Genomic DNA, 24,797 nt, shown 5'->3' on the forward strand with positions numbered 1-24,797 from the left:
ACGGCTGCAAATGTTCAGATCCAACCGCGGACCGCAGACCGCAGAAAACAATCGCGTTGTCCAAACAACTTTCGAGCTCCTCTCCGGACACTCCACGAACCTACACAGCCAAGTCCCGATACTGCTCAACGTGCCGGTCCAGGCTCTCTCCGAGCGAAACACATCCATGCCTCAATGAGCCTGAGCCGCCGTAGCTGCAGCCCGTTGCAAAATTCAGACGAGCCGGTCAGTATGAGGAGCCAGCCGGTCGACCAACCGCCACAGAACGCCACTGCTGAAGGTTACCAGGAATTGAAATGCACGGTAAGCACCCGTGCTCTCCCCTCAGCTTTAGCCACTGCTTTCCATGGGTTACTATCGCTTGGGGAACGGGAAAAACCAGAGGGGTTATTGAGGGTCTATTGAGGAGTCAAACGGAGCAAAGCTTTGAGCACCTCACACGGCCACTGCTGCGGCTGCCATCTTGCCTCCATAAAGGTAATAACCTTTATGTGGACAACTTCTATACTGGAGTAGAGCTGATCAGTGAACTGTACAAACCTGGCACTGTGGAATGCGGAACAGTTCTATGTTGCCGCAAAGGATTCAAGAAGGAACTTACTGTGTTGCGTTCCAAGTAATTTCTCACTCCAATGCTCTGATAGGCATGATGTGCTTACTCCAATCTATGATAAAAGCATTTCCCCGTCCTGAACTGAGCTGCCCCCGGTGCTGGGGATTGAACCGTGAGACCTGCGCCCGGAGTCAGCTGCTCTGGCCGCTGTGCTTTGTCTCCTTGGGGGTATCCGGCGCAGTTTGAAGCATGCCCTTGAGCACAGGCAAACCCCTGTCTTGATGCCTCTAGTGCTTCGGAGGAGGTGGACGCTCCAAGGCAAGCTGTTCTTTGAAAGTCTTTTTTTTTTTTTGGAATTGTGTCTTAAACCTTAGGTGGCAGCATTGTACAGTTGTTTCCAGTCAGTGGGTGGATAAAGAGTCTCTTGAGGAGCGTCCAGCTCTTTCTGGAGACGATTGAATACCAGCTAGCACCATATCCTCAGAAATCACCAGTAACAGGGTTTTTGGCATCAAACTACTCAACGTCAAAGCTTTGACAATAATTTGAATCACACATGCACTTCTACAATCCAATTGTATACACAAGTAACAAAAAATCAACAGTATTCGGTTGGGCTCTTGTGGTTTGCTTCTTTTAATGTCATCAAATTCCAATGCCAACGCGTTTCGCCGTGGTAGGGATAACCTACGGCTTCCTCAGGGCTGGAAATAATACAAAGTGTGTATTTGTAATCACATACTGTAGCACTTACACTAGTGCCATAGAGCCTACATTTTGTACAACCTTGTGCAAAAGGACTATTCAAGCCGACAGAGTGCACCAGGTTTTTACACAAGCCAAAGTTAGAACAGACAATCCTACCTTGTTCTACCACATTGTTAGATAACATTTGATACATAATGTAAGGCCCAGGCTCAAACTAAAAACAACTTTCTGGATCAAGATCTAGCTTTCTGTCAAAGTTGGTGTGATTCGTTTTAACCACTATTTTGTCGGGGGCTGCAGGGGAAACCTGGGGCCCCTGCTGCCCTGCCGGCTCTCCTATCAGCTGTGTACTATCATGGGTGCCGGTGAGAGCCACCAATTATATTTTTGTACTTCAATATTGGGAAGGGCACCTTTACTGAATGGACATTCCTTCTCAAGACTGCTTTATTTTCAGGCTTGTACGGTCCACAGCACATTTGACCATTGATAGGAAGGTGCCAGAAATTCAACTTATTAAGTGTGGTGGGCCTTGCAAGAATGTGGGTTTTTGCATCGTAAGTGATTTTTTTTTAAATTCAAGAGATTTTCAAGACTTTTTAGGGACAGTTTGCACTATTTGTCATGGGACTTTCACACACCCTACACATGAGTTGACAAAGTAAACATACCTTCTAATAAGTCAGACGTGGATCCTAAGCAATATTCCATTACAAGCTGTGGATGAGAAAAGAAAATCATTGGGATGATGACTAAAACAAACTGACCATACAGTACAAAACAAAAGGGTCTAATGAAAAGTTCTGCAAGTACCAGAGCTACAGTTATGATCAAAACATGATACATCTTAAATAACAATTTTACAACTGCACTGCATATAGATAGAAAAAAGGTGATGTACAGACATGAACAAAGGATAAGATTGGTAATTAGAAAATTGTAAAATACTACGAATGCCTAAAGTTCTGAGTTCATAAGGAAAAGCGACTTACTTGTAAGTCTTCTTTCGCCATCACTTGTATTCTCTCTGAATTCACACAACACATTTTTTAAATATACACATGTTCAACTTAAAAATGTTAAGAAACAATGCTTGTTGTAGGCAACATTTTAATTCTACAAAAAGCCATGCAGGCACCACCAACCAATCATAACAGACTATATTTTATTGAAAAAACCACGCTAGCAATAGTTTCAAATGGAAATTAGGACCGGTGCTCACATTTACTAAAGTACGAGAGTGACCAAAAAACAAATTACTTAACTTTGGTAAAGCTCTTTATCATGGATACGAAATTAAGTTACTTGCCTGTAACTGCAATTATCCAGTATTGGTAGTTTTCATGGATTCACATGCTTGAAGCATTCCCCGAAGTAGGAGTACCACAGTGTGGTAAATGAGCAGTATGATAAAACAATCCCAAGGTATAATGGCCCTAGGCCCTCAATTTAATAGCCTGTGTCCTTTTTAAAAAAGGACCAAACAAACTATAACCAATCAGGTGCCAGCACCCTCTAGAACACTCCTAAGAGAGGCTGAGTCCCTCAGATTTTCCAGCATAAGTGGAAGCAATACCCCAAGAATAAGGCAGGGGTGTGTGTGTGGGGGGGGGTGGGGTGGAGGAGATGCGGGAGGTGGGGGTAGAGGCTATCTAGAGAGGGTGGGTTGCATGTGAATCTATGAAAAATACCAATACAGGATAATTGCAGCTACAGGTCATTAACTTATTTTCTTATCCAGTATTGGTGTATCTTTCATGGATTCACATGCTTGAATCAGAATCGCAAGCAGTATCCTATGGATGTACCTATCCATGGCAGATGGTGGGTATGAATAATATACATTTGCTGAAAATGCTTTGTAGAATAAATGCTAAATTATTCATGCATAAATACGTAATCATAAGGTTATTGAGAAAAACATATATACCACAAGCTTTGATGCATGTACTTGAACCATAACAAAAAAATTACCAGATTTAATTACATATATACACACACACATATATATACATATATATATACATATATATATATATATATATATATCCTGAACCACCACACTTTTCGCTGAATTAACTGGCGCATCTATGGTGGTGTAGAGCTGAAGACGGCACAGCCAAGCCATTATTCATATTTACCATGTTTCTTCAAAAGAAAAGTTCAGTTGGACTCACGGGTCGCTCATATTCCTACTTACATTTTTCAAAAACCATGTAGGCCAGGACCAACAATAGCCCAAACGTGTTTCGATCTTGCAAAGACCTAGTTCACGGGTAACAAACGCAGCAGTTCTCAAACCAATAAGTACAATTGAGATGTTACGTCAATTCCTGTTAAAACACTGCTTGATTTGTGGATAATGTACTGTATGCTTGGAATAGTGAACCATTTAGAAACTAACTAAACACAAAATAAAGAAATCTTTGTGCAGTGAACAAACAATCGCTCAGGATTATACTTTCTTATTTCGATAAATGCCCGTGATAGAGAAGATCTATCATTTTCATTACTAAAAATATAATTTCACCAAATCGATTCTGTTGATACTATTTTAGATAGATATACCACATCAACTACAATAATCATTCAAATTATAAACCTGTTGTTCTGACCACATATAGTCCTTTTGCGTCAGAATCAGTAGGCAAACTAGAATATGATAAAGACATAGGAACGTATACCAGCTGGATCGTGGCGACCGCCGGCATTGGAGGAAAACTCATTGTTCCCAGAAATCAGGACCGAAACATGGTAATACAGTACAGACAACATGACCGCCCTCAAGGACGCCACCCGCAAACACCACCAGCTGATCCGATCCACCAGGAAATTAGCATTCAAGGATCGACTCGACAACAACGCCCACAACAGCAAGGAACTCTTCAGCATCGTCAAAGAGCTAACCAATCCCAGCGCCGGCTCTAACGACATCACTCCCTCTCAAGACCTCTGCAACTCTCTAGCCTCGTTCTTCCACAGCAAAATCGCTGACATACATAACAGCTTTGGTGATCAGTCCACCACCGAACTGAAGCCCCCCACCACCACCCTTGACGCCTGGGACCCAATCAGCACCGAAGACGCCATCCGCTTGATGAACTTCATTCACTCCAGATCACCAACCGACCCATGCCCCCACCACATCTTCAACAAGGCCGATTCCTTCATCGCACCCCATCTCTGGGATATCATCAACTGCTCCCTCAACACCGCTATCTTCCCAGAAAGCTGGAAACATGCCGAACTCAGTGCTCTACTGAAGAAACCCACAGCAGACCCGACTGAACTTAAGAACTACCGCCCCATCTCGCTCCTCCCTTTCCCTGCCAAGGTCATAGAGAAGACCGTCAACAATCAGCTCGCAGCCTTCCTCTAATCTAACGGCTCCCTCGACCCCTCACAGTCTGGCTTCCGAGCCAAACACAGCACCAAGACCGCCCTCATCGCAGCCACAGACGACATCCAAACACTTCTCGACAACGGAGATACAGCTGCCCTCATCCTCCTGGACCTCTCCGCAGCGTTTGACACGGTCTGTCATAGCACCCTTGTACAACGCCTCAAAAACGTCGGGATACAAGGAAAAGCACTGGACTGGATCATCTTGTTTCTCGCCGGAAGAACCCAGAGAGTACGCCTCCCCCCTTTCAGATCTGAGGCCACCGAAGTCATCTGCAGCGTACCATAAGGATCATCGCTCAGTCCCACCCTCTTCAACGTCTACATGAGCACCCTCACATCCATCGCGCGCCAAGACAACCTCAACATCATCACCTACGCCGACGACACCCAGCTGATCCTCTCCCTCACCAAAGACCCAAACACCGCTAAAACTAACCTACACGAAGGAATGAAAGACGTTGCCTAGTGGATGAAGAACAGCCGCTTAAAACTGAATTCTGATAAGACGGAAGTCCTCATCCCAGGATCATCACCTTCCGCATGGGTCGGCTCATGGTGGCCACGGCCCTGGGCAGCGCACCCAAACCAACAGACCATGCTCGCAACCTGGGATTCATTCTAGACTCCTCCCTCTCGATGACCAGACAAGTCAACGCCGTCTCATCATCATGCTTTAACATCTTACGTTTCCTCAGAAAGATCTTCTGCTGGATCCCCATCGAAACAAGAAAGACGGTCACCCAAGCACTTGTCACAAGCCGACTGGACTACAGAAACACCCTCTACGCCGGAACCACAGCCAAATTACAGAATACACTCCAACGCATTTAAAACGCCTCCGCCCGACTGATCCTAGACATACCCCGTCACAACCACATATCCGGTCACCTAAGAGACCTTCACTGGCTCCCAGTCAACAAGAAAATAACGTTCCGTCTCCTCACCCACGCACACAAAGCCCTATACGACCTGGGACCCAAATACCTGACCTTTTACACCCCCACCGCCAACTTCGATCGTCCAATCAAGCCCTCGCCGCGATACCACGCATCCGAAGAGCCACCATGGGAGGAAGATCCTTCTCCTACTTAGCGGCCAAAACCTGGAACTCTCTCCCCACCCACCTCTGCCTTACACAGAACCACCTCTCCTTCAGAAAACAACTCAAAACTTGGCTATTTGATAAGTAACGAACACCCCCCCCCTTCCCTCAAGCGCCTTGAGACCCCATGGGTGAGTAGTGCTCTATACAAATTCTCTGACTTGACTTGACTATTTGAAACTTTGAAATTCAAAATGAATGCTTGGGAGTTTGTCTTTTGAAGAGAAAAAACAACACAGCATTCTAGAAACGGGTACGGTCTAAAACTTATATAAACATAACAATTAACCCAACGGTTTGAGCTGAACCAAAAAAATTGATAAAAGGGAAAAGAAAAGAACTACGATGGCAACACTTTTTGAACAGGACATTGGTGCCTCTAGGGGAAATGGACAACAGCCTAATTTGAAAAAAACAGATATTAAAAGCAAACTTAAACAATAGGACAAGTTGGATAGAATAACCAACATATCAGGCAATATATCATCATTAACCTCTACAGACGCAAGTGAGAGTCAATTGGAACATCCGGATGCCTGGGTGAAATTTACCAATTTTTAGGAGAAATGAGACTGTCCCTCTAACAGCGGAATTGGGAGGTAAACATGGGGGCACATCCATCAATCAACAGAGGAAGGGGCAGAATCGGACCAGAGCACACAGACAAGAATAGGCAAACAATGTCACAGAGGCAAAAAAAGTGGGAACAACAACAAGAAGCATGTCACAGAGGAGGACTTAGAAGATCTAGCACAAGAATCAGTTGTTATCAACTGATCACAAAGGTCCCCAACTGTATTGGAAACAAAAATATTAAAACGTGGTCTGAATTTCTGCCCAACAATGCCAATGAACTTAGCACAAACGAAGATTGATCTTTATAAATAAATTCGTAAAATCTAACTTGCTAAAATCTTTGCAGAAAAAAAAATGGCAGGATATAAAAAACAACTTGAGTTCACCTACTATGGACCAAGCAGTAAAAGATTGAAATAATCTTTTGGCACTCGTAGAATTGGAAAATGAAGAAGAGGTGCCAGTTCCTGAATTGGATGACATTGCCCACAGCAAGGGGCTGGAAAAAGTGGTAAGAAAGCAAAATCTCATTATTACCCTCAACTACCGCCTGGTAACAAAATTGAGGAGGCAGCAATCAAAGATTTATACAAAATGAAAAAAGACCAAATACAAAAATAACTTGACGCTAAAAGAAAGACTAGCTTTGCGCAATTTAAAACAAGATGAACGGATTGAGATCAAAACGGCTGATAAGGGTAACAACATCATAGTTATGGACAAAGTTCTCTGAAACAGAAGCCCACTCCCAATTGAGAAACACCGAATATTATGAAAAAATAAAGGAGAACCCAACACCAAAATACAAAATAGATTTGGATAACAAATTGAAGGAATGGATGAATAATAATTATACTAGTTGAGGATGAGCGCAAATATTTAACAACCGATCACCCAATCACAGCAAACATGCATTTCTTACCTAAAATACATAAACACTCCACAAAACCACTGGGCAGACCAATAATCTCTGCAAAAGGGGTTCTCCTGGAACCAGTAGCCAATTATGTGGATGTCTTCCGAATCAAATAAGTACAAAACGTAACATATTTGAAGGATACAAGTGATATACTGCAACATCTACAAGAGATCCCCTGGAAGGTAACGTATAAGTTAAATACAATGGATGTAATTTCACTATACACTAACATCGAAAATTATATTGGCATGACAGCATGTAAACACTTTCTAAGAGAGCGCAACATCCATTATGCTCATCATAACAACATGGTGCTAGAAATGATCCAGTCATGCCTTACCCAGAAAACATTCCTATTTGGGGAAGTACTATATCGACAAGTCAAAGGAACAACAATGGGCTTTTCCTTTAGCCCAAGTTAAACTTGCCTGACAATGGGGTGGTGGTAACAACAATTGGCCTGGCACCCGAACAATGACAAATATGTTAAGACGATTACGTGGTTGAGATACATAGACGATCTCTATCATCAGGGTTTGTTCAGCTGAGGACTTAACTGAATATTTCAAGATCATAAACAAAACCTGTGCAAACCAGCTATACGATCAGTCAATCAAAGGTTATTTTTTTGTATTCAGAAATCTACATTCAAGATAATCAGATCCATACCTCGCTGTGTAGAACACAAACAGATACTAATGCAACTCTACATGAAGGGAGCTTTCACTAACCCACCCTGACTAACAGCATCCTCTACGGGGAGTTTTTAGGATCTGCAGGATATGTTCGCAAGAAGACGAGTGGCAAAAACATAGTAAGTAGACCTACCACAGATTCAAAAGAAGAACATACAATCACAAGACAATTACAATATGTCTAAAAAAAACCTCAACAAAACAAAGAGTTGACCTAATAAAGGATAAAAAAAAAAGATCCAAACAAAATCGAATCAGTGGATACAATCCGCCTCATTACCACGTACGGTACAAAAGGGGGTAGTGATGGACGGAGCATCTGAACCGATCAAAAACTCACACCCAGTCAAAAGATCTGGGTTTGATCCATCACCGTCCTTTAGCCCACTCCGCCACCCCAGTTCAGACATGGCTATGTGCGAATCAGTCTGACCCTGTGCCCGAACTGCCAAGCCATGCCTTCCCTGGACCGGAAACAAGCTTCCGTGGACCGGTTTCTGGCATTCCAGCCGTCTTCAGCCCAGCTTGCTTGAATCCAGTGTTGTAGTTAACTGGACATTTCACTCGTACAAAAACATAGCAATTCCTCTGCTGCAGTTAGTTCTGCTAACTATAACTTGCGCACCCGCAATGCACTGCTAATGATGTCACATATTACATCATTCATGACCTGGTCAGTGACATCACTCATGACATCTCAAATGACCACACTGCGTGAAGTTGTTGTTTTTGGAATGATAAGTATTTCCAAAACTTTTCTGTTTTATTCGTTCTTTTTTGTTTTCATTTTTTGAAAAAACACCCAAAAAAATATAACCTTGTTAAAAAAATGTTTTACAAAATACAGAAGAAAAAAAAAACTTCTTATCAGAACTACCTTATTTGGTTAAAGAAAGAACTATAATTGCAAGTTAATGTGTAACAGTTTGGTTGAATATATGTATACAGCATGATTGACTGAAATAATGCATTAGTTGTGTATGGCCGCTCGCCGAGGTGTTCGGTGTAGACGGATTTTGCCGCGTGGAGGATTCCTTTGCTCCTGTGAGTCCTGTTTGCCGACAGCGTTGCTGGAGAGGCTGCGCCAGGGATTTTGCTGGTTGCGGGACTGCGAGGCCCACCAGGCAGTGCGAGCACCACCGAGCACACCTGCCGCCTCTTCCCGTGACCCCTCCCCTCTGGGTCCACCTAGAAAACACCTCGCGGCCCCCGCTTCGCGGGAGCCGCTCGCCGAGGTGTTAGGGGTAGAGGGATTTTGCCGCTTGGAGGATTCCTTTGCTCCTGTGAGTCCTGTTTGCCGACAGCGTTGCTGGAGAGGCTGCGCCAGGGATTTTGCTGGTTGCGGGACTGCGAGGCCCACCAGGCTGTGCGAGCACCACCGAGCACACCTGCCGCCTCTTCCCGTGACTCCTTCCCTTTGGCTAACTTCCTGTATAAAAAGTGGGGCTGCTGCGCGTGAGCGGGACGCGTGAGCGGGACACATCCCGGGACAAAGCCCGGACTAAGGGCGGACCCTCTGAGACCCTCCGAGAACCGAGGAGACTGGACTGGCCATTAAATCCTTGTCCTACAGGTATTGTTTGTTCTGTCATTTCCCCTTACTTGCCTCGACTTTTTTGCTTCTTTTAACTAGCTTAGCAAATGTCTTCGCTAAATACAGACCAGCCTACGCTTGACAAACAGGGAGTGATGTTAAATGGTACCTTGGACAATTATTTCTCCAAATCTTCCCCTGACATCGCAAGGGAGATTGTCCTGGCGGAGCGGCGGTCGGATCGACGCCGCTCCGTGGAAAGCATAAAAAAATGGGTCAGTTCTTTTGCCATCACTTCCTGCTACTGGCTTTATCGACACTGACACTGAACTAATAGTAAATGAGTCGATTACTTTACTGGATAGCCAGCCCCTGGAAGCCAACGTGGTTGTGTTCACACAAAATTCTTTACCTATGCCAGACGCGAATGGGTCATCTTCAACTTCACATGCAAATAGTCAAAGTACATTGAAGGGAGATGTTTTGCCTTCTGTGAAAATATCCCGTAATAAGGCTAAAAAACTGACTCCCTTTCAAAAAACCTATGGACCACCACCAAATAAAAAACAGCGGAAAAGGGGGGACCCTCTACAACCCAAGTTGAGCTGTCGTGATTTTGGCAAGAAAATGAGTAATGTCGTAAAAGAACCTAGTACTCCACATATACATACCGAGGGGGTTAATATATCATTAACTTCTTCAGCCTTGTCAATTATTCCGACAGACAATGAGGACTCTATGGACACTAATGTGGTTGTTAACGTACCAATTGAGAACAAGGGTCCTGTGTCACTACTTGATATAGAGAGTTTGATTAAATCTTACTCAGCAAGTATATTGGAGAGGTTGATGGAGGTGGAATGTAGGCTGTGTAAAATTGAGCGTGCACTGGGAAATAAGGACGTTGTAATTAACACCGGTTTTAACAATGTAACCAATACACCTCCAGACAATGTATCAAAAAACACACCAACTCCAGCTCAACCACCTAAACCTACCCCTATTCCTATCACTATCCCTCCCTCAATTGCATCCACCTCCAAATCTATGGGGAACACTGTGATGGCGACTGTTCAACACCACCCACCCCCTAAACCTCCCCATCAAAAAAACTCTGACCAACCATCATCAAATGTTACAAATAAAATCATTGGTAACATACCCAATCCACTTTTGGGAAAACCAATAAGGAAGGCGGGGGAAATTAGACATGCTTGGGGGAAACCTAGAAGGACTCCTCTGCCTGAACTCCCACCAGAGGCAGTACTCTATGTGGTAGCGTTAACAGGGGTGCCTGTGCTTGGACAAAATAAGAGGGAGGGTTTTGCCCAATTAAAAAATAAGATTATGCATTGGCTTAGTATATATAGGCCAATTGCAAATCATATTAATGGTGAAATTGTCCATGTTCGTCGCCTCCAATGGTTGGGGGGTAGACCCAAAGACATCGATGGTGACGAGGTGGTGGTGAATTTCAGGGATCCTAACGCTGTCCAATTCATATTGAACTGGCAGACAGGTAGTTCAAATAATATAATAATCCCTAAACCATTAACATATTTCTATCCGAGGTCAGTGGTATTTCCATCACAGCACCATCCGCCGCAGTATCAACCATTACAGCATGTACCCCTAACCCAGCCAAACAACCATCCTATTGTACAGAATGCTGGGAGCAATCAATATGCTTCGTATCCCCCCCTACTGCAGAACGTAAACAATATGCATTATATTCCATGTCCTGTGGTAGCCCCAGACTCTATGGGATGGAACTACGTATCGGCTAAGACATATAACTCCCAGAAAGGTAGGATGGATAACCTTAAACCCTTCACACCTCTAGAAACCTTTAATAGGTATGACATCTTTAGCGGTCTAGATGATTGCGACTGATGCTATATGATGCGGGGGGGTGAGGGGCTAGACATAATGAGTTTTGGTGATGTGGGCACTGATTCTGCGAATGATGTACTGGTCAATACTGTGTCCTCTTGTGTGGGTAAAACTGTACCTCATGATGTTAATGTATCCCAGGATGTAAATATTCCAGAAGAGCAGGTACTACCCACAATTATTTCGAGTAACAACTCACCCTTAGAGGTAATACCCTTGGTAATACAATCTGTGCTTCCAATTATTCACGAAGAGATGCCTAGGGCTTCTACTGAGAGGCCAGTTGCTCTTGAAATCCCGATCAAAATGATCTGTTGGAATATAGCTGGAGTTGCTAAAAACCTGAGGGACCCGGAGTGGGCAAACTATATAGAGTCCTTTGACCTCTGTTTTTTTCAGGAAACCTGGGCAGTGGAGACGCCCCATAGGGTGGGCTACAAGACCTACGGGATTGGTGCGATACCTTCTAGAAGTGGAAGGCCGTCAGGGGGACTTTTGATGTGGGTGAAAATAAATTTAAGGGTAAAAATTGAGGAGATACCCACAAACTCTGTAGATATATTAGCTTTATAGGCCACAGGTTGCAACGGGTAGAATTTATTTTTTGTAAATGTCTATAATAGGCCCCTACCCTCTTCAAGAGAATCAACGACCGTTGCCAAATTAGATTGTTTTTTGAGTACATTAGACTCCAGGGAGGATTTAGTTATCCTGGCTGGCGATTTAAATTGCAACTTCGAGCCAGTCTTGGGTCTTAGTGAAATCTTCAATGAGGAAGATCAAGCAACCAAAATCCCTATCCTGGAGAATGTTAAACCGGTTAAATGTTCAACACTGGGCTTACAATTGATTAATCTATGTACGGAACACTCTCTCAGGGCTTGCAACGGACAGCTACCATCCGATAGCTCTAAGAAACCAACATTCACCAGGAATAATTACAAAAATAACCTAGATTTTGTGATTGCTTCTATCCCCCTCTGGCCTCATCTTTTGGACCTTGAAGTAATGGAACGGTTTGAAAGCGATCATTTCCCCTTAAACTTGACGTTAGATGCCTATCTATTTAATGATAAGGTCCAGCAACTCACATCTGAGGAAAGTGGTGCTGATAATTCTGAGATCCATATTAGCAACAATAGAAGATCTCTGAAATGGCCATTCATACTGGACCACAGTGACATTCTAAGTGAAATATACTCACTTCTGGCCGGTACTTTTGGTCCCTACTTAGCCGCAATGGTTGAGGATGAAACTAAAATGTCATTCCTCCAAATCCACCAGGAATTTGTTGCCGACCTAAGTTCATTAGTCACCAAAATGCCAAAAAAAAACCAGCAGAAGATCCAGAATCTGTCCCATAGTAAGCCATGGTATGACAGATCCTGCAGAGAGTCAAAGAGGGAATTATTAATTGCAATAAAGACCAAATCTCCAATAGATGTAAAAAGAGCAAGGAGTAATTACAAATCTGTCCAAAGGGCCTCAAAGATAGCATGGGAGGAAGACAAATGGGCCGACTTGTTGCTAGCCGCCATATCACGTGATAATGTGGCCTTCTGGAGGCAGGTCGCAAAAGGGAACCATGTAGGTAGGGAAGTCATAGACGTTTTCTTGGATGAGCAAACCTGGGTCACCCATTTCACGAATCTATATAAAAATATGATGACCAACATATGAACACGAGTGTAGTAAACCTTGAACCCCCAGCAGACCACCTGGTTTTTACCTTAGGGGAACAGAGTTGGCAATAACACAAATCAAATCTGGGAAAGCCCCAGGTTTGGACAAAATCCCGGGGGACCTATACAAGCACGACCTAGGAGTATGGGCACCTTATATTAATTACCTGTGCAATACATTTTCTTGCACTTTAGAATTCCCTGAAAGTTGGAAGGGAGTGGAAATTGTTTTAATTTTTAAAAAAGGTGATAGGATGGACCCATGTAATTATCGGCCAATAAGCCTAATGGACATCTTACAGAAAATCTACTCACGACATATCCTACTACGCGTGAGTAATTGGCTAGATGAAAATTCAATTCTAACTAAATTCCAAGCCGGATTCAGACCAAAAGTCAGCACAATAGACCAAATCTTTAGATTCTGCTGCCTCTATTGGAAGTACGTAGTGATCAAAAGGTGCCATCTATATGTTGCCTTTGTTGATTTAAGGGCAGCATTTGATTTGGTGCCTCGCAATCTCTTATGGAAAACCTTGAGTGCAGCAGGTATGCCAAATAAACTTGTCGTTCAGATTAAAGAGTTACACGAAGGGAATTTTGCGAGAGTTAGATGGGGCCCAAATGGTGAACTAACTCAAAAAATACCCATCGAACGTGGAGTACGCCAGGGCTGCGTCCTGGCTCCTACGCTATTTTCCCTTTTTGTAAACGATATTCCCTCCTTTTTAGGGAGATGTAAAAATGACCCTCCTAAACTGAACGGCGAAAAGGTGACTTCCTTACTATTTGCTGATGACACCATTTTGATTTCCCAAACGAAAAATGGCTTACAGACATTATTAAACACCTTTAGTGAATATTGTAGCCAAAAGGGGTTGGAGATCAATGGTAAGAAGACCAAATGCATGGCCCTAAATCCGATTAAACCGGACAAGGGCTGTTTAACATTAAAAGGAGTTAAGCTTGAATCAGTGCCTCATTTTTCATACTTAGGGGTGACTCTGGATTCAAACTTTAGTTGGAAAGCCCAAATTGATAAAAGTAAATTAATCTTTGCTCAGAATGCCAAACCAATTCTTAGGGAGCAAAGTCTGAGCACTAGCAAAGCGGTGTCCCCAGTGATGGAACTATTCAAATTTAAGGTCCAATCATTTGTCCTCTATGGTGCTGAAATATGGGGTCCTGGGTCCAGGGAGACTTTTAGTGTCTTGGATAATAACTTTATGCGTAGCTTGGTAAGGGTCCCTAGAGGCACCCAACTAGTTCCCCTGGAACTCGACCTAAACTTCAAAAGAACTGATCACCAAGTCCTGATCCGACCTCTAATGCTGTGGGTTAGATTATGGCATGTGCCCGAACTTCAAGATTACAGAGACGGGCTGAAGGAAATTATGACACTCCACAGTCAGAGTACCACCCCATGGCTAAGGCACATTAAGACATGGTTGAATAATATAGGATTGAAGCATTTTTGGGAGAATCCCGAGCAATTACCCGTCAATCCCAAACTAATTCTAAAAAGGGCCTTTTGGAGTTTCATATTAAGTAGGACTGTAAGTAATACAACCAGTGGAACCTTAGTTGCAAAGTTTCTAAACTTTAAGGACGAACCCCTTTATGAGATCTTTATGGATGAGATAGAGCCCCCACTTGCCAAAACTTTATTTTTAAAATTTCGGTATGGAAATGTATCAATTAAAACTACTTTGGCACGTTGGGCTAGGAACCGCGATTCATCATCCCCAGTAATGGATGAAATTTGCCCCATGTGTGACCATAACCAGACCGAAAACGAGCAGCACATTCTCTTTTTCTGCCCTTTTTATGTTCAGGCAAGAAAGAAGTGGATTAAACCAATATGCCTACTTTTAGGCTTGAGGTCATGTTCACAGGCTCTGAGAATCCTAACAACAAACACATCTCAACATATAATATTTAGTGTCAGTAGATTTTTACTTTCTATCTTTTATCAAAGGAAAAAAATGGGGCATCAATTGTAACCGAACTGATTGCTTGGAATCGGCATGATGGTCCATTCTATGATTTATGAATGTACGTTCCCGCTCAAATTATCTTCCGACTTGAATTGTACCTTCTAACTAATGTGTTTTTATGTTTTTATGTAGTAACATGTTTTTTACTTACTAATGAAATGCAATGTAATGTATGCACTGTCTTTTATGGCATTTTAGCCGAAATAAAGAATTTAATAATAATAATAATAATAATAATAATAGTATGGTGAATTTATAGGTGAAGATTTGTGAGGAAGTATTGCAACGTGACACTGCAAGCTCTTTAGCTGCACTGCACTAGGGCACTTCCGAAGCGCAGGGATGTGACATATATGTACATGAATATGTTGCAACTTTGTGCTTCCTTCTGCACTGCTGCACAAACTGCAGCTATGCGTTGACACAGGTACCCTTGCACCATGGTGCAAGGATGTCTGTGTCAGGCGGAGATTGTTTTTGTGCAGGAAGGGACATTTTCCTGCACATAAACAATCCGTAAAGGCATTTTCTCTTTCAATGTATGCCGTGGAATGCAGCATGCTTTGAAAGAGGAAAAAATTAGGAGAAATAAAAACAATTCTCCTTGTTCCGCCTTGCTACACCAACTCTAGGATGGCGCAGCATTCACACACATCTCCAGATTTACGATTTCTCATTAATCTGGAGATGTGTCTTGTTCTATGGGTGTTGCCCTGACAGCTGCGCCACACCTCTCCCATATGTGATGACGAGGGAAGTGGGGTCCCCTGGGAGGGGTGTTGGGTGGTGGTTGTATAAATTCTAGAGTGTGGCTGTAGGCAACTTTGTCCAGCATTCATTTGTCAGATGCTATGCTGTTCCACTGATGGATGTGGCTAGATATTTTTACACTAATGGGACGGTAGCTGGTACCTGATTGAGGTCACTGTTTGCGACGTGCATTTCGGCCCTGAGAAGTTGCTCTCTCTCAGAATCCCTGTTTGGAGAAACCAGCTTTTACGGACTATCCATACGAGGGCTGTTGGTAAACGTGCCTGTACCGGGACTGGTAAGCATGGTACTGTTGGGTGTACTGTTATCCACCCTACAGCCTGACAAGCCTTTCACCCTACTCACCCTTTTTATCAGAATAGGACGGATGTTCCCTTGGAGGTAAATGAGCTAGCGGACAGAAAGTTATCCTTCGTGTGCGTGGAGGTAGCCTAGTTGGAGTCAGAGGGTCAGCGGGTTGCGTTGGTGGAGTTGCAGGTGTTTGTCCTGTGGTTGAGGAAATCTTTTATTGTAGTCTGACATCATTGTCTGTAAGTCTTGAATTAAGGATAGCAGTAGGTGCTCCGTATACAGACTAGGGAGTCTTGGGTAGAAAACGCATTGTCTTTGAGAAGCAGGGCAATAATGTTGATAATACTGATCCTCATCATCATCATAGTTCTCGTCTTCGTCTTGAGATTGTACATGGAGCTTAGACAGGCTGTGGGTTGTGCAAAAAAGACCCTCCTCGTCCAAGACCTGAAGATCCAGTAGGTGACTTGGTGGTTACGTAGATACCTGGCTTACAGAAGTGAGCTTTGGGCGTAAAAATGTCTTGTGTACCTTCATTTGTACTCTCGTCGTCGGTGGTATCAACTGTGTTGACTTCTGTTGGCTGGTGTTGATTTTCGGAATGGACATAGACAATTTAATCGCCGATGGATCTCGGGACCAATGTCGTGGTAATGTCTTAATCGGTGAGATCACTGATGCCGTATCTAAAAGGCGCCTTCAACTGTGGCTTCGTCTAGGGACTTCTCCTAACCAGTGACCACGACGAGGACGTTGTGGGCGGTTGAAGTACCGTCAATGGTACTGAAGCACACATGGCAGCTGTAGTAGACGTTATAGATGCTGACGGTCTCGACGACTGGATAGCAGTGCTGGTTCTCATCTGTACTTGCGACGGTGATGGAGATAGTGTTGAAGACAGGGACTTTTGAAAAGTTTTGTGTTTCTCTGCATTTGAAGAGGAAGAATGAGGGTGTACTTTCTACTTATGAGAAAGACTAGACAGGGAGGTCGCGCCCTTTCCATTATGGGCCCGCGTCTGTGGAACAGTCTTCCCCTTTCCCTCAGAGAGTGCCCGAGTCATCTAGCTTTCAGGAAATGCCTAAAGAACACTCTATTCTAGTTGGAGCGCTGTCCGACCTGTTTCTTCACAGCACCGCGCGGAGATACACCTTCGGGTGTGATGCCGGCGCGTTACAAGCCCATAAATAAATAAATAAATGAGAAGGAGTGGATCGTACAGATATGGCAGGCTCTGAGGAGACTTGAGTGTTTTTTAAAGGTTTTCTGGTCCACTCACCTACGTTCTCACAAGACCTAGCTCTTTTGTGAGACCTATGAGAGGCCTCATTGTCCTCATCACAGGGTCTTGAGGGATTTTTTTTTTTTTAGGCCACAAGAGTAACCTCCCCTCTCTATCCCTGAAAGTCTTAGAGGAAAGAAAATGTGTGACATTTGACACAGTTTTACCTCATGTTGGGGATGTTGGCAGTAAATGCAGTACTTATGGGGGCCATCCACATGAACCCTTTACTTCCCACAGGTCATGCAGGGCAGAAACAGGCCTTTTCCTTCAGACATGGTAGCAGCAATACGAAGTTGACGTTGCTTGAAGAAGAAAAACTGAGCAGAGCTTGAGGAGACTCTTCTTACTGGCCTCCCCAAATCCCACCTGTCCCCCCTTATGTCTGTTCTCCATTCAGCAGCTCATTCATTTATGGGGCTAAAAGAAGCAACCACATCACACCCATGTTATCCACCCTCTGCCGGCTTCCCATCGAGGCAAGATCTATTTACAAGACTGCCTGCATCACCCACAAAGCCTTGCACTCCTCCTCTCCTGGCTACCTGGCTAATGAACTGAAACTCTCCGGAGGCTCTAGACCATCACGAAATGCGGAAAATCTACTGCTTGAACCTCCCACTTTCAAGAAGGAAAGATTGATTGCCCAATCCTTTTCAGGCAACACAGTGAGAATCTGGAACTCACTTCCGCCTCAGCTCCAGACCACTCCTCCTCCCAGGTCTTCAAAACGGACCTCTAAGTTCTCCTCCTTCAAAGACACTTACAAATTTAATTCATGCCCTCTCTATTATCTGAAGGAAGACCTTTTATTATTGAAAATGTCTATTCTCCATGACTCCAGAAGAGCCTTCCCAGTGTGTTCTTGTGGTTTGAGAGTCTGTCATTTATTGCAGTATTACCCTTTTACCTGTGTTTGGTACTCTTTTGTAAAATGCACACGTCACTTTTCTCTTGTAACACACTGTTTGCTACCTCTTACATTTTGTTTGCTTTCGATACTTGCACAAGTGCCACCATTGCCTACGTAACGTTTGTTCTTGTGTTTGAGTGTCCTCCATTTATTGCAGCATTATACCTCTACTTGTACTTTGTACTCTTTTGTAACCTGCACACATGTCACTTTTTCCTCCTGTAATGCACCGTTTGCTACCTCTTGTATTTCGTTTGCTCACGATTGTCACTTTTGTCTCATGTAATGTAACGTTTGCTTTTGTAATTTGGTCACTTGTAATGTTCTCATGTATCAGTTCTGTTCCTATTGTGAAGCGCTCTGACACCTTTGGGTAAAGTCTGTGCTATATAAAATCACATAAATAAATAAACTGACGATGTGGGGTGCAAATCTGAGGGGTTCGGCCTCTCTTTGGAGAGTTCTACAGGGCGCTAGCACCTGATTAGTTATTGTTTAAGTTTGGTCCTCTTTTAAAAAGGACAGACTATTAAATTCAGGGCAAAGGGTCATTACAGCCCATGACAGTCCATGACAGTATTATCATGCTACTTATTTAACGTACCATGGGACTCCTACTTCGACGACTGGGAATAATACAGCTAGTGAATTTTATTTATTTAGTGTTTTATAGAGCGCGAACCAGACCTGTGAGGGTATCAGAGCGCTTTACAGTAGAATCCGGGGAATATATAACAAGGGGGAAGAAGAGTCCAGGGATAAGGGTACAAAGGAACAAATAGAGACAATACTGGATAACCCATTTAACCGCAGCTTCAGAATATTCCCTAGATGTCAGACTGGATCCGGAAACTTTTCATCAATGGTCAGGCGCACCACTAGATGGTGTACTGTGATAGATATGGATATATATATATATATATAGATATATATATATATATATATATATAGATATATATATATATATATATAGCACGCTCCTCGTCCTCTTATCCTCTTAAGAGACACAGCACTCGCGGGGGGAAAGTCGTAGTTTTTATTCAGACTTTCAAACGCACCTGACGCGTTTCGGCATACGCCTTCCTCTGTGGTACAGGGGTATGTCGGACGCGGCCATATTTTATACATATGCATGTGATCACTTTCGCAAATTTAACATAAACACTAACAAAGGACAAATCCCCTTATGTTACACTTATTGTGTGAGCGCCATCTTGTAATGGTGTTATACGTAAATTCATTCGTCCAACACATTACCAAATCCTGTTTAAGTGCTACATAGCTCTCATTATTCCGCCCTGGATGGGCTAACACTTACTGCTCAAACACGCCCTGTATGCTCTAGAGTGTGTATTTGTCCTCAATTTTTCTACAAAACGTGCTTCCCAAATCATAAAAAATACATAAATACTTTTCTTATCATAATACAATTTTACACTTTAGCAATGCAATAATTTATCGGCAATAATATTCTCATTTCATTTCAGACTACAACCCAACATCTTTTCCTGATTTCCATTCTGCTTTACAGAGTATATCATCCTGGATAAAGAGCCCTTTAACTCAGATGTACCGCTAATTCCTCATGACTATTGAGGCCAATTGGCGCCTTGGTACAAAGATCTATTATATACCTAGATTCTAATCTGCGTAATCTCATTAATCTATCACCTCCTCTTACGCTCATAGGAACTTGATCTAATGCAAAGTACGATATCAATTCATTATTACTCTCATGATACCACTGATAATGCCTCGCCACTGGGTAATTCACATCCTCCTTGTTAATGGCCCTCAGATGTTCTAATATGTGAATTTTGGTTTGGTGGATGGTGCTGCCTATGTATCTCAGCCCACATGGGCAAACTAAGCAGTAAACTGTATATGGTGTTGGACATGTTAGGAACTTCCTTATTTTCATTTCTTTTTCCCCAACTTTATATGTAAGCGTTTTTTTGCTGTTCCTGCACGCTTTACACCTCCCACACGGGAAAAAGCCAGGAGGGGGATCTCCAAAAGGTTTAACAACCGGTTTTACTGAATGACTCTTAGTCAGTGTATCTTTCAAAGCTCCTGCCCTTCTATAAGTTATCATGGGGCGTGGTGGTAAATCTGTTCCTATCACTGGATCCGTTTTTAGTAGATTCCAGTTTTTTCTCATAATTAACCGGAGTCTGTCCGCCCCTCTAGAGTAAGTTGTTATCATTCTGAGTGCATTTTTTTTTTCTCCCTTGCCTGCGTTTTTCTCCTTCAATAAGTCCTTTCTGGCTATATTCTGTACTTTATGTAAGGCCATATTTAAGGTTTTCTTACCATAGCCTCTGGCCTTGAATCTGGCTACGCTGGCTTGTGCACTACTTGTAAAGTCTTCCTCATTAGAACAATTTCTTTTATTCCTTAGTAATTCCCCATAGGGGATGCTATGGATTAGTCTTGGGGGGTGACTACTTGAAGAATGTAAAATTGAGTTCCCCCCCGTACTTTTACGGTACAGTCTAGTGTTGATTTTCCCATTTCTCACCATCACTTCCAAATCCAAATAATTTACTTTAGTGCAACTTATTTCAGCTGTAAATTTCAAATTATATTCATTCGCATTAAACTTCTCTACATAGTTGGTTGCTGAGTCTATTGATCCCCTCCAAATCAGGAAGAGATCATCAATATACCTATACCAGGCTACGATGTTCTGTGTCCATTCTCCATTAGTATGGCCCAGGCTACACACTCCTCTCACCATCCTACAAAGAGATTCGCAAAACTCGGGTAACATGTGCCCATGGCCACTCCAGTTAGTTGCTGGTAGTATTGATCCTCATAAGAAAATGTTATTTTTCAGGCTAAAAGATAATAGTTCTAGCAGCATTACATTGTGTTCTGTGAATTTCGCTGATCTAGTTACCAAGAAACTTTCTATGGCTGCTAGGCCCTCTATATGGCCTATGTTAGTATACAAGCTAGCTATGTCCATTACTAGCATGCAGTCCCCCTCTTTCCACACTACATTCTCTATGTGCGTTAAAAAGTCCTTGGTATCTTTTATATAGCTGCGTAAAGTTTTCACAAAATCAGTGAGGAAATAGTCAATATAAACTGATAAATGTTCCAAAAGACTGCCTTGTGCACTCACGATTGGACTTTTTTGTATGTGGGGGGTGTTGTATCTGTAAATTTGGGAGGAACAAGACTACTCAATTTTCATACAATGGTTACAAACCCTTTGAGATCAAGGAGTTCAGCAATTGTAATACAACGTTCACCATATATGTATTGCAATGTTCATGTGGGAAGACATATGTAGATAGTAGTATTCGATGTCTAAAAATACGTGTACAAGAACACTTAAGAGCTATCAAAAATGGTGATTTAAAATATCCCATGGCAAATCATATCTGTATAGAGCACCCTGACGAAAGAACGGTAGAATTTCATGCGATTGATCACTTGAAAGCAAGTGTTAGAGGTGGAAACAGAGAGCATGACCTCAGACAATTAGAATCAATATGTATTTGTCGCTTGATGAGTGTACAGTATGGGCTAAATCAAAATAATGAATTTCATCATTTTCTGTGAATTTGTGTACATCAAAAGTCTTCAAGACACTTTTAGTAGTAGTACTGTATGCTATTCTAAAGGGAGGTGAAAATCAACTGACCAGCTGCTGCACACGGCCGGGCTTTGCTCCGCTTTGTGTTTCTTTGCCGGGCTTGGCTCCGCTTTGTTGTTTCTGGCCGGGCTTGGCTCCGCCATTGTCAATTTCCTATCGTGGTGTTCCTGGCCGGGCTTGGCTCCGCCGGGGGAAGCCTGTAACTACAACCCCCAGCAGCCTCATTAAGGACGCCGCCCACGCAAGTCGGAAGCGCCGGAAGGCGCATAAAGGAGATCACGCCTCTTCGTCCTGCGGGACACGCGCGGGCACGCCCGGGACAAGGGCGGGCCGTCTGGGGCAGGAGGAGGCAGGGCAGGGCCACGTCCCTTGGCCGTTCGGACTTTGGACTCTATCTTCCTGTAGTGAGTGCCTAACATCTTGTTTATTCAATTTTATTATTGACCTTGTCTACCGAGTAAATGGCAAAACTGCGCTCTGCTAAAACTCCAGCCCTAGTTGGGACATTGGACAATTACATGGTCAAGATGGTCACAAAGATTAATGCTGATCGTCGTCTGTCGCTCAGCCAGATCAGCCCACCGGCCTCACCTACAGTTGACCTCCTTGTCTTAGATAACATTGAGAATGAGAATGAGGGAGCTCTATCTGTTCCTCCCCTTGTAGTGTCAGATTTTGAAACCGCTTCGACTTCAGCGGATATTCTTGTTAGCAATGATGTATTGTCATCTTCTCCCACTGCTGTTCCATCCTTGACCCGCCGCCCAGTTAGGGCTTGTAGAAGACTGATTAACAAGCGTGGGGGGCAACGTAAATTTAAGAAAACTGCAACCTCTCAGCCTGTTCGGGCGGAGGTAACGAATGACAATAGTATTGAGGGGGGTAACGAAGCTGTTAATAGCGACCATCTTCAGCTATTTGCAGATATGTTGACCACTAAACTGGAGTTAATGATTAAACCCCTAATGGCTAAAGTAGACATGGTGGCAAACGAGGTAGCCAGATTAAGTACACTCCTATCCCCCCCCAGCTCAAGTAACCACTAAAAATAGCATAAATGTACATCAGAGTGCTACTTCTGATGGCGCCGAAGTAATTGGGCAGGGGGTTGATTACAAATTAGACCAAGTCTCAAAGGAGGTTTCTAGACTTGGGTGCCTCTTGTCCATACACTTGTCACGGACTAAACCACTTCAGATTATTGGACCAGACATAGCTGCTACGGCAGCAGCCTCTGGCTCAAATAGCAGTAAGGGGGCTAAAGGAGCATCCACGGGGCCACCTGTTATCTCTGTAAGTTCTGCCCAACCTCTATCTAAGCCTGATACCATAGCTCCTACTCTACAGAAGAAAACAGTTGTCAATAAATCAGGCGATAATACCAACTTGGGGGGGTTAACAGGGAGGAGAAAACCCGTAGTCAATTTACCCCCTGATTGTGCACCATACATAGTGGTCCTAACAATCGTCCAGACAGTTGACCCAAACTCTTTTGAAACCCAGGAAGAGCTGGCCAGTTCTCTAGGCAATAAAGTTATTGCTTGGCTAAATAAATACTGTGGGTTTCCCATTGCTTTCTGTATTGACATAGTGTCAGTGCGCAGGGTTGACTGGATTGGCACCTCAAGAAAATCATGCAGAGGCGACTGTGTTATTGTAAATTTAAGACACCCGCAGCACGTCGCAACTGTATTGTTAAGGGCGGCCTCCTTACCCGTCACCGAGGACAATATACGTGTGGGCCCGTTGGGGTATTTTTATAACCATTTGAGCGTGACTCCTACTCCTACTCCTAATTCTTATGTTGGTCATCAGACTCCCACCTACCCCTCAAACAGGCAGGCCTTTTTTCCTGGGTTGTCCCAAGATCATCAACCGCTTGTGAATATAGACTCATATTGCTATAATTTGTGTAGGCAAAACCCACAATCACTCCCAATTTTGCCCTTGTTTAACCGGTTCGGCCCTCTATCATCTTTAAGTGAAAATGATTGACTGTCCACCAACGAGGGCTCCTTAAATGAACATTGTCGAATAATGCCTGGAATACTGCCGGTATTAGGGCCAAAGTAGGGATTGATGAATGGATTAAACTAGTGAAGACCTTCGACATTCTTGCATTTCAGGAAACTTGGGACTTAACGAACAGTTTCTCTTTGGATGGTTACACACATTTTTCCGTGCCTGCTACTAGAGGTGGGGCAGGCAGACCAAGGGGGGGCCTGTTAACTTTGTTTAAATCGTCTTTAAAAGGGGTGTTATCACAACACAATTCCGGTTCCCAAAACTGCTTGATTGTGGAATTTAATCCTCCCTCTTTTTCAAACATTTTGTTTATTAGTTTTTATAATTGTAGTCCAAATGATGACACTAGGCAGAATTTGGATATTATTGAATCTTTCTTGTCAGTCTATAGAACCAAGGTAAAAGAGTTCAAAGTTATTTTATTAGGTGATTTTAATATTCATCCCTGCAATCAGTCATGCACAGGTCCCTCAGAAGAGGGGCCTCCGCACTCATTATTAACACATTTTGAGCATTCTATTAGGGGGGAGACCCTTGAATCCTACCTGAATGCTTGGAATCTGTATGAATCTAGTTGTGGGGAATTTGATGGCAGAACTCCTACCTTTAAAGGTAATGGCAACGGTACTGTAATTGACTATATATTTATGTCTTGTCAGATTTTAGAGAGGGTGGTTCACTATGGTACTATGGTCTCAGTATTTAGCGACCATAACCCTGTAGTAGTGGAGGTGTTGTCAACTGTCTTTTTGAATCAGTGTGGGTCAGGTGGGAATAGAAGTCAAGACGTGGTGTTAAAGGACCAGGGTCGCAGATTGAAGTGGTCTTCTGTTGTCCCCGAGGA

General features: G+C 43.3%; 1 protein-coding gene across 2 annotated transcripts in view; it reads right to left on the reverse strand.

The window, feature by feature from the left end:
- TAOK1 (TAO kinase 1) overlaps nt 1-24,797 on the reverse strand; it is a 1,246,355-nt gene that overhangs the window by 887,372 nt on the left and 334,186 nt on the right. For both annotated transcript variants that reach the window (XM_086955104.1, XM_086955103.1), the window contains exon 5: nt 1,933-1,978. In XM_086955104.1, the coding sequence (XP_086811230.1) occupies nt 1,933-1,978 (46 nt within the window). The remainder of the gene's footprint in view (nt 1-1,932; nt 1,979-24,797) is intronic.

This window comes from Lissotriton vulgaris, chromosome 2_1 (assembly GCF_964263255.1).
Source record: "Lissotriton vulgaris chromosome 2_1, aLisVul1.2, whole genome shotgun sequence".
Classification (NCBI taxonomy): domain Eukaryota; kingdom Metazoa; phylum Chordata; class Amphibia; order Caudata; family Salamandridae; genus Lissotriton; species Lissotriton vulgaris.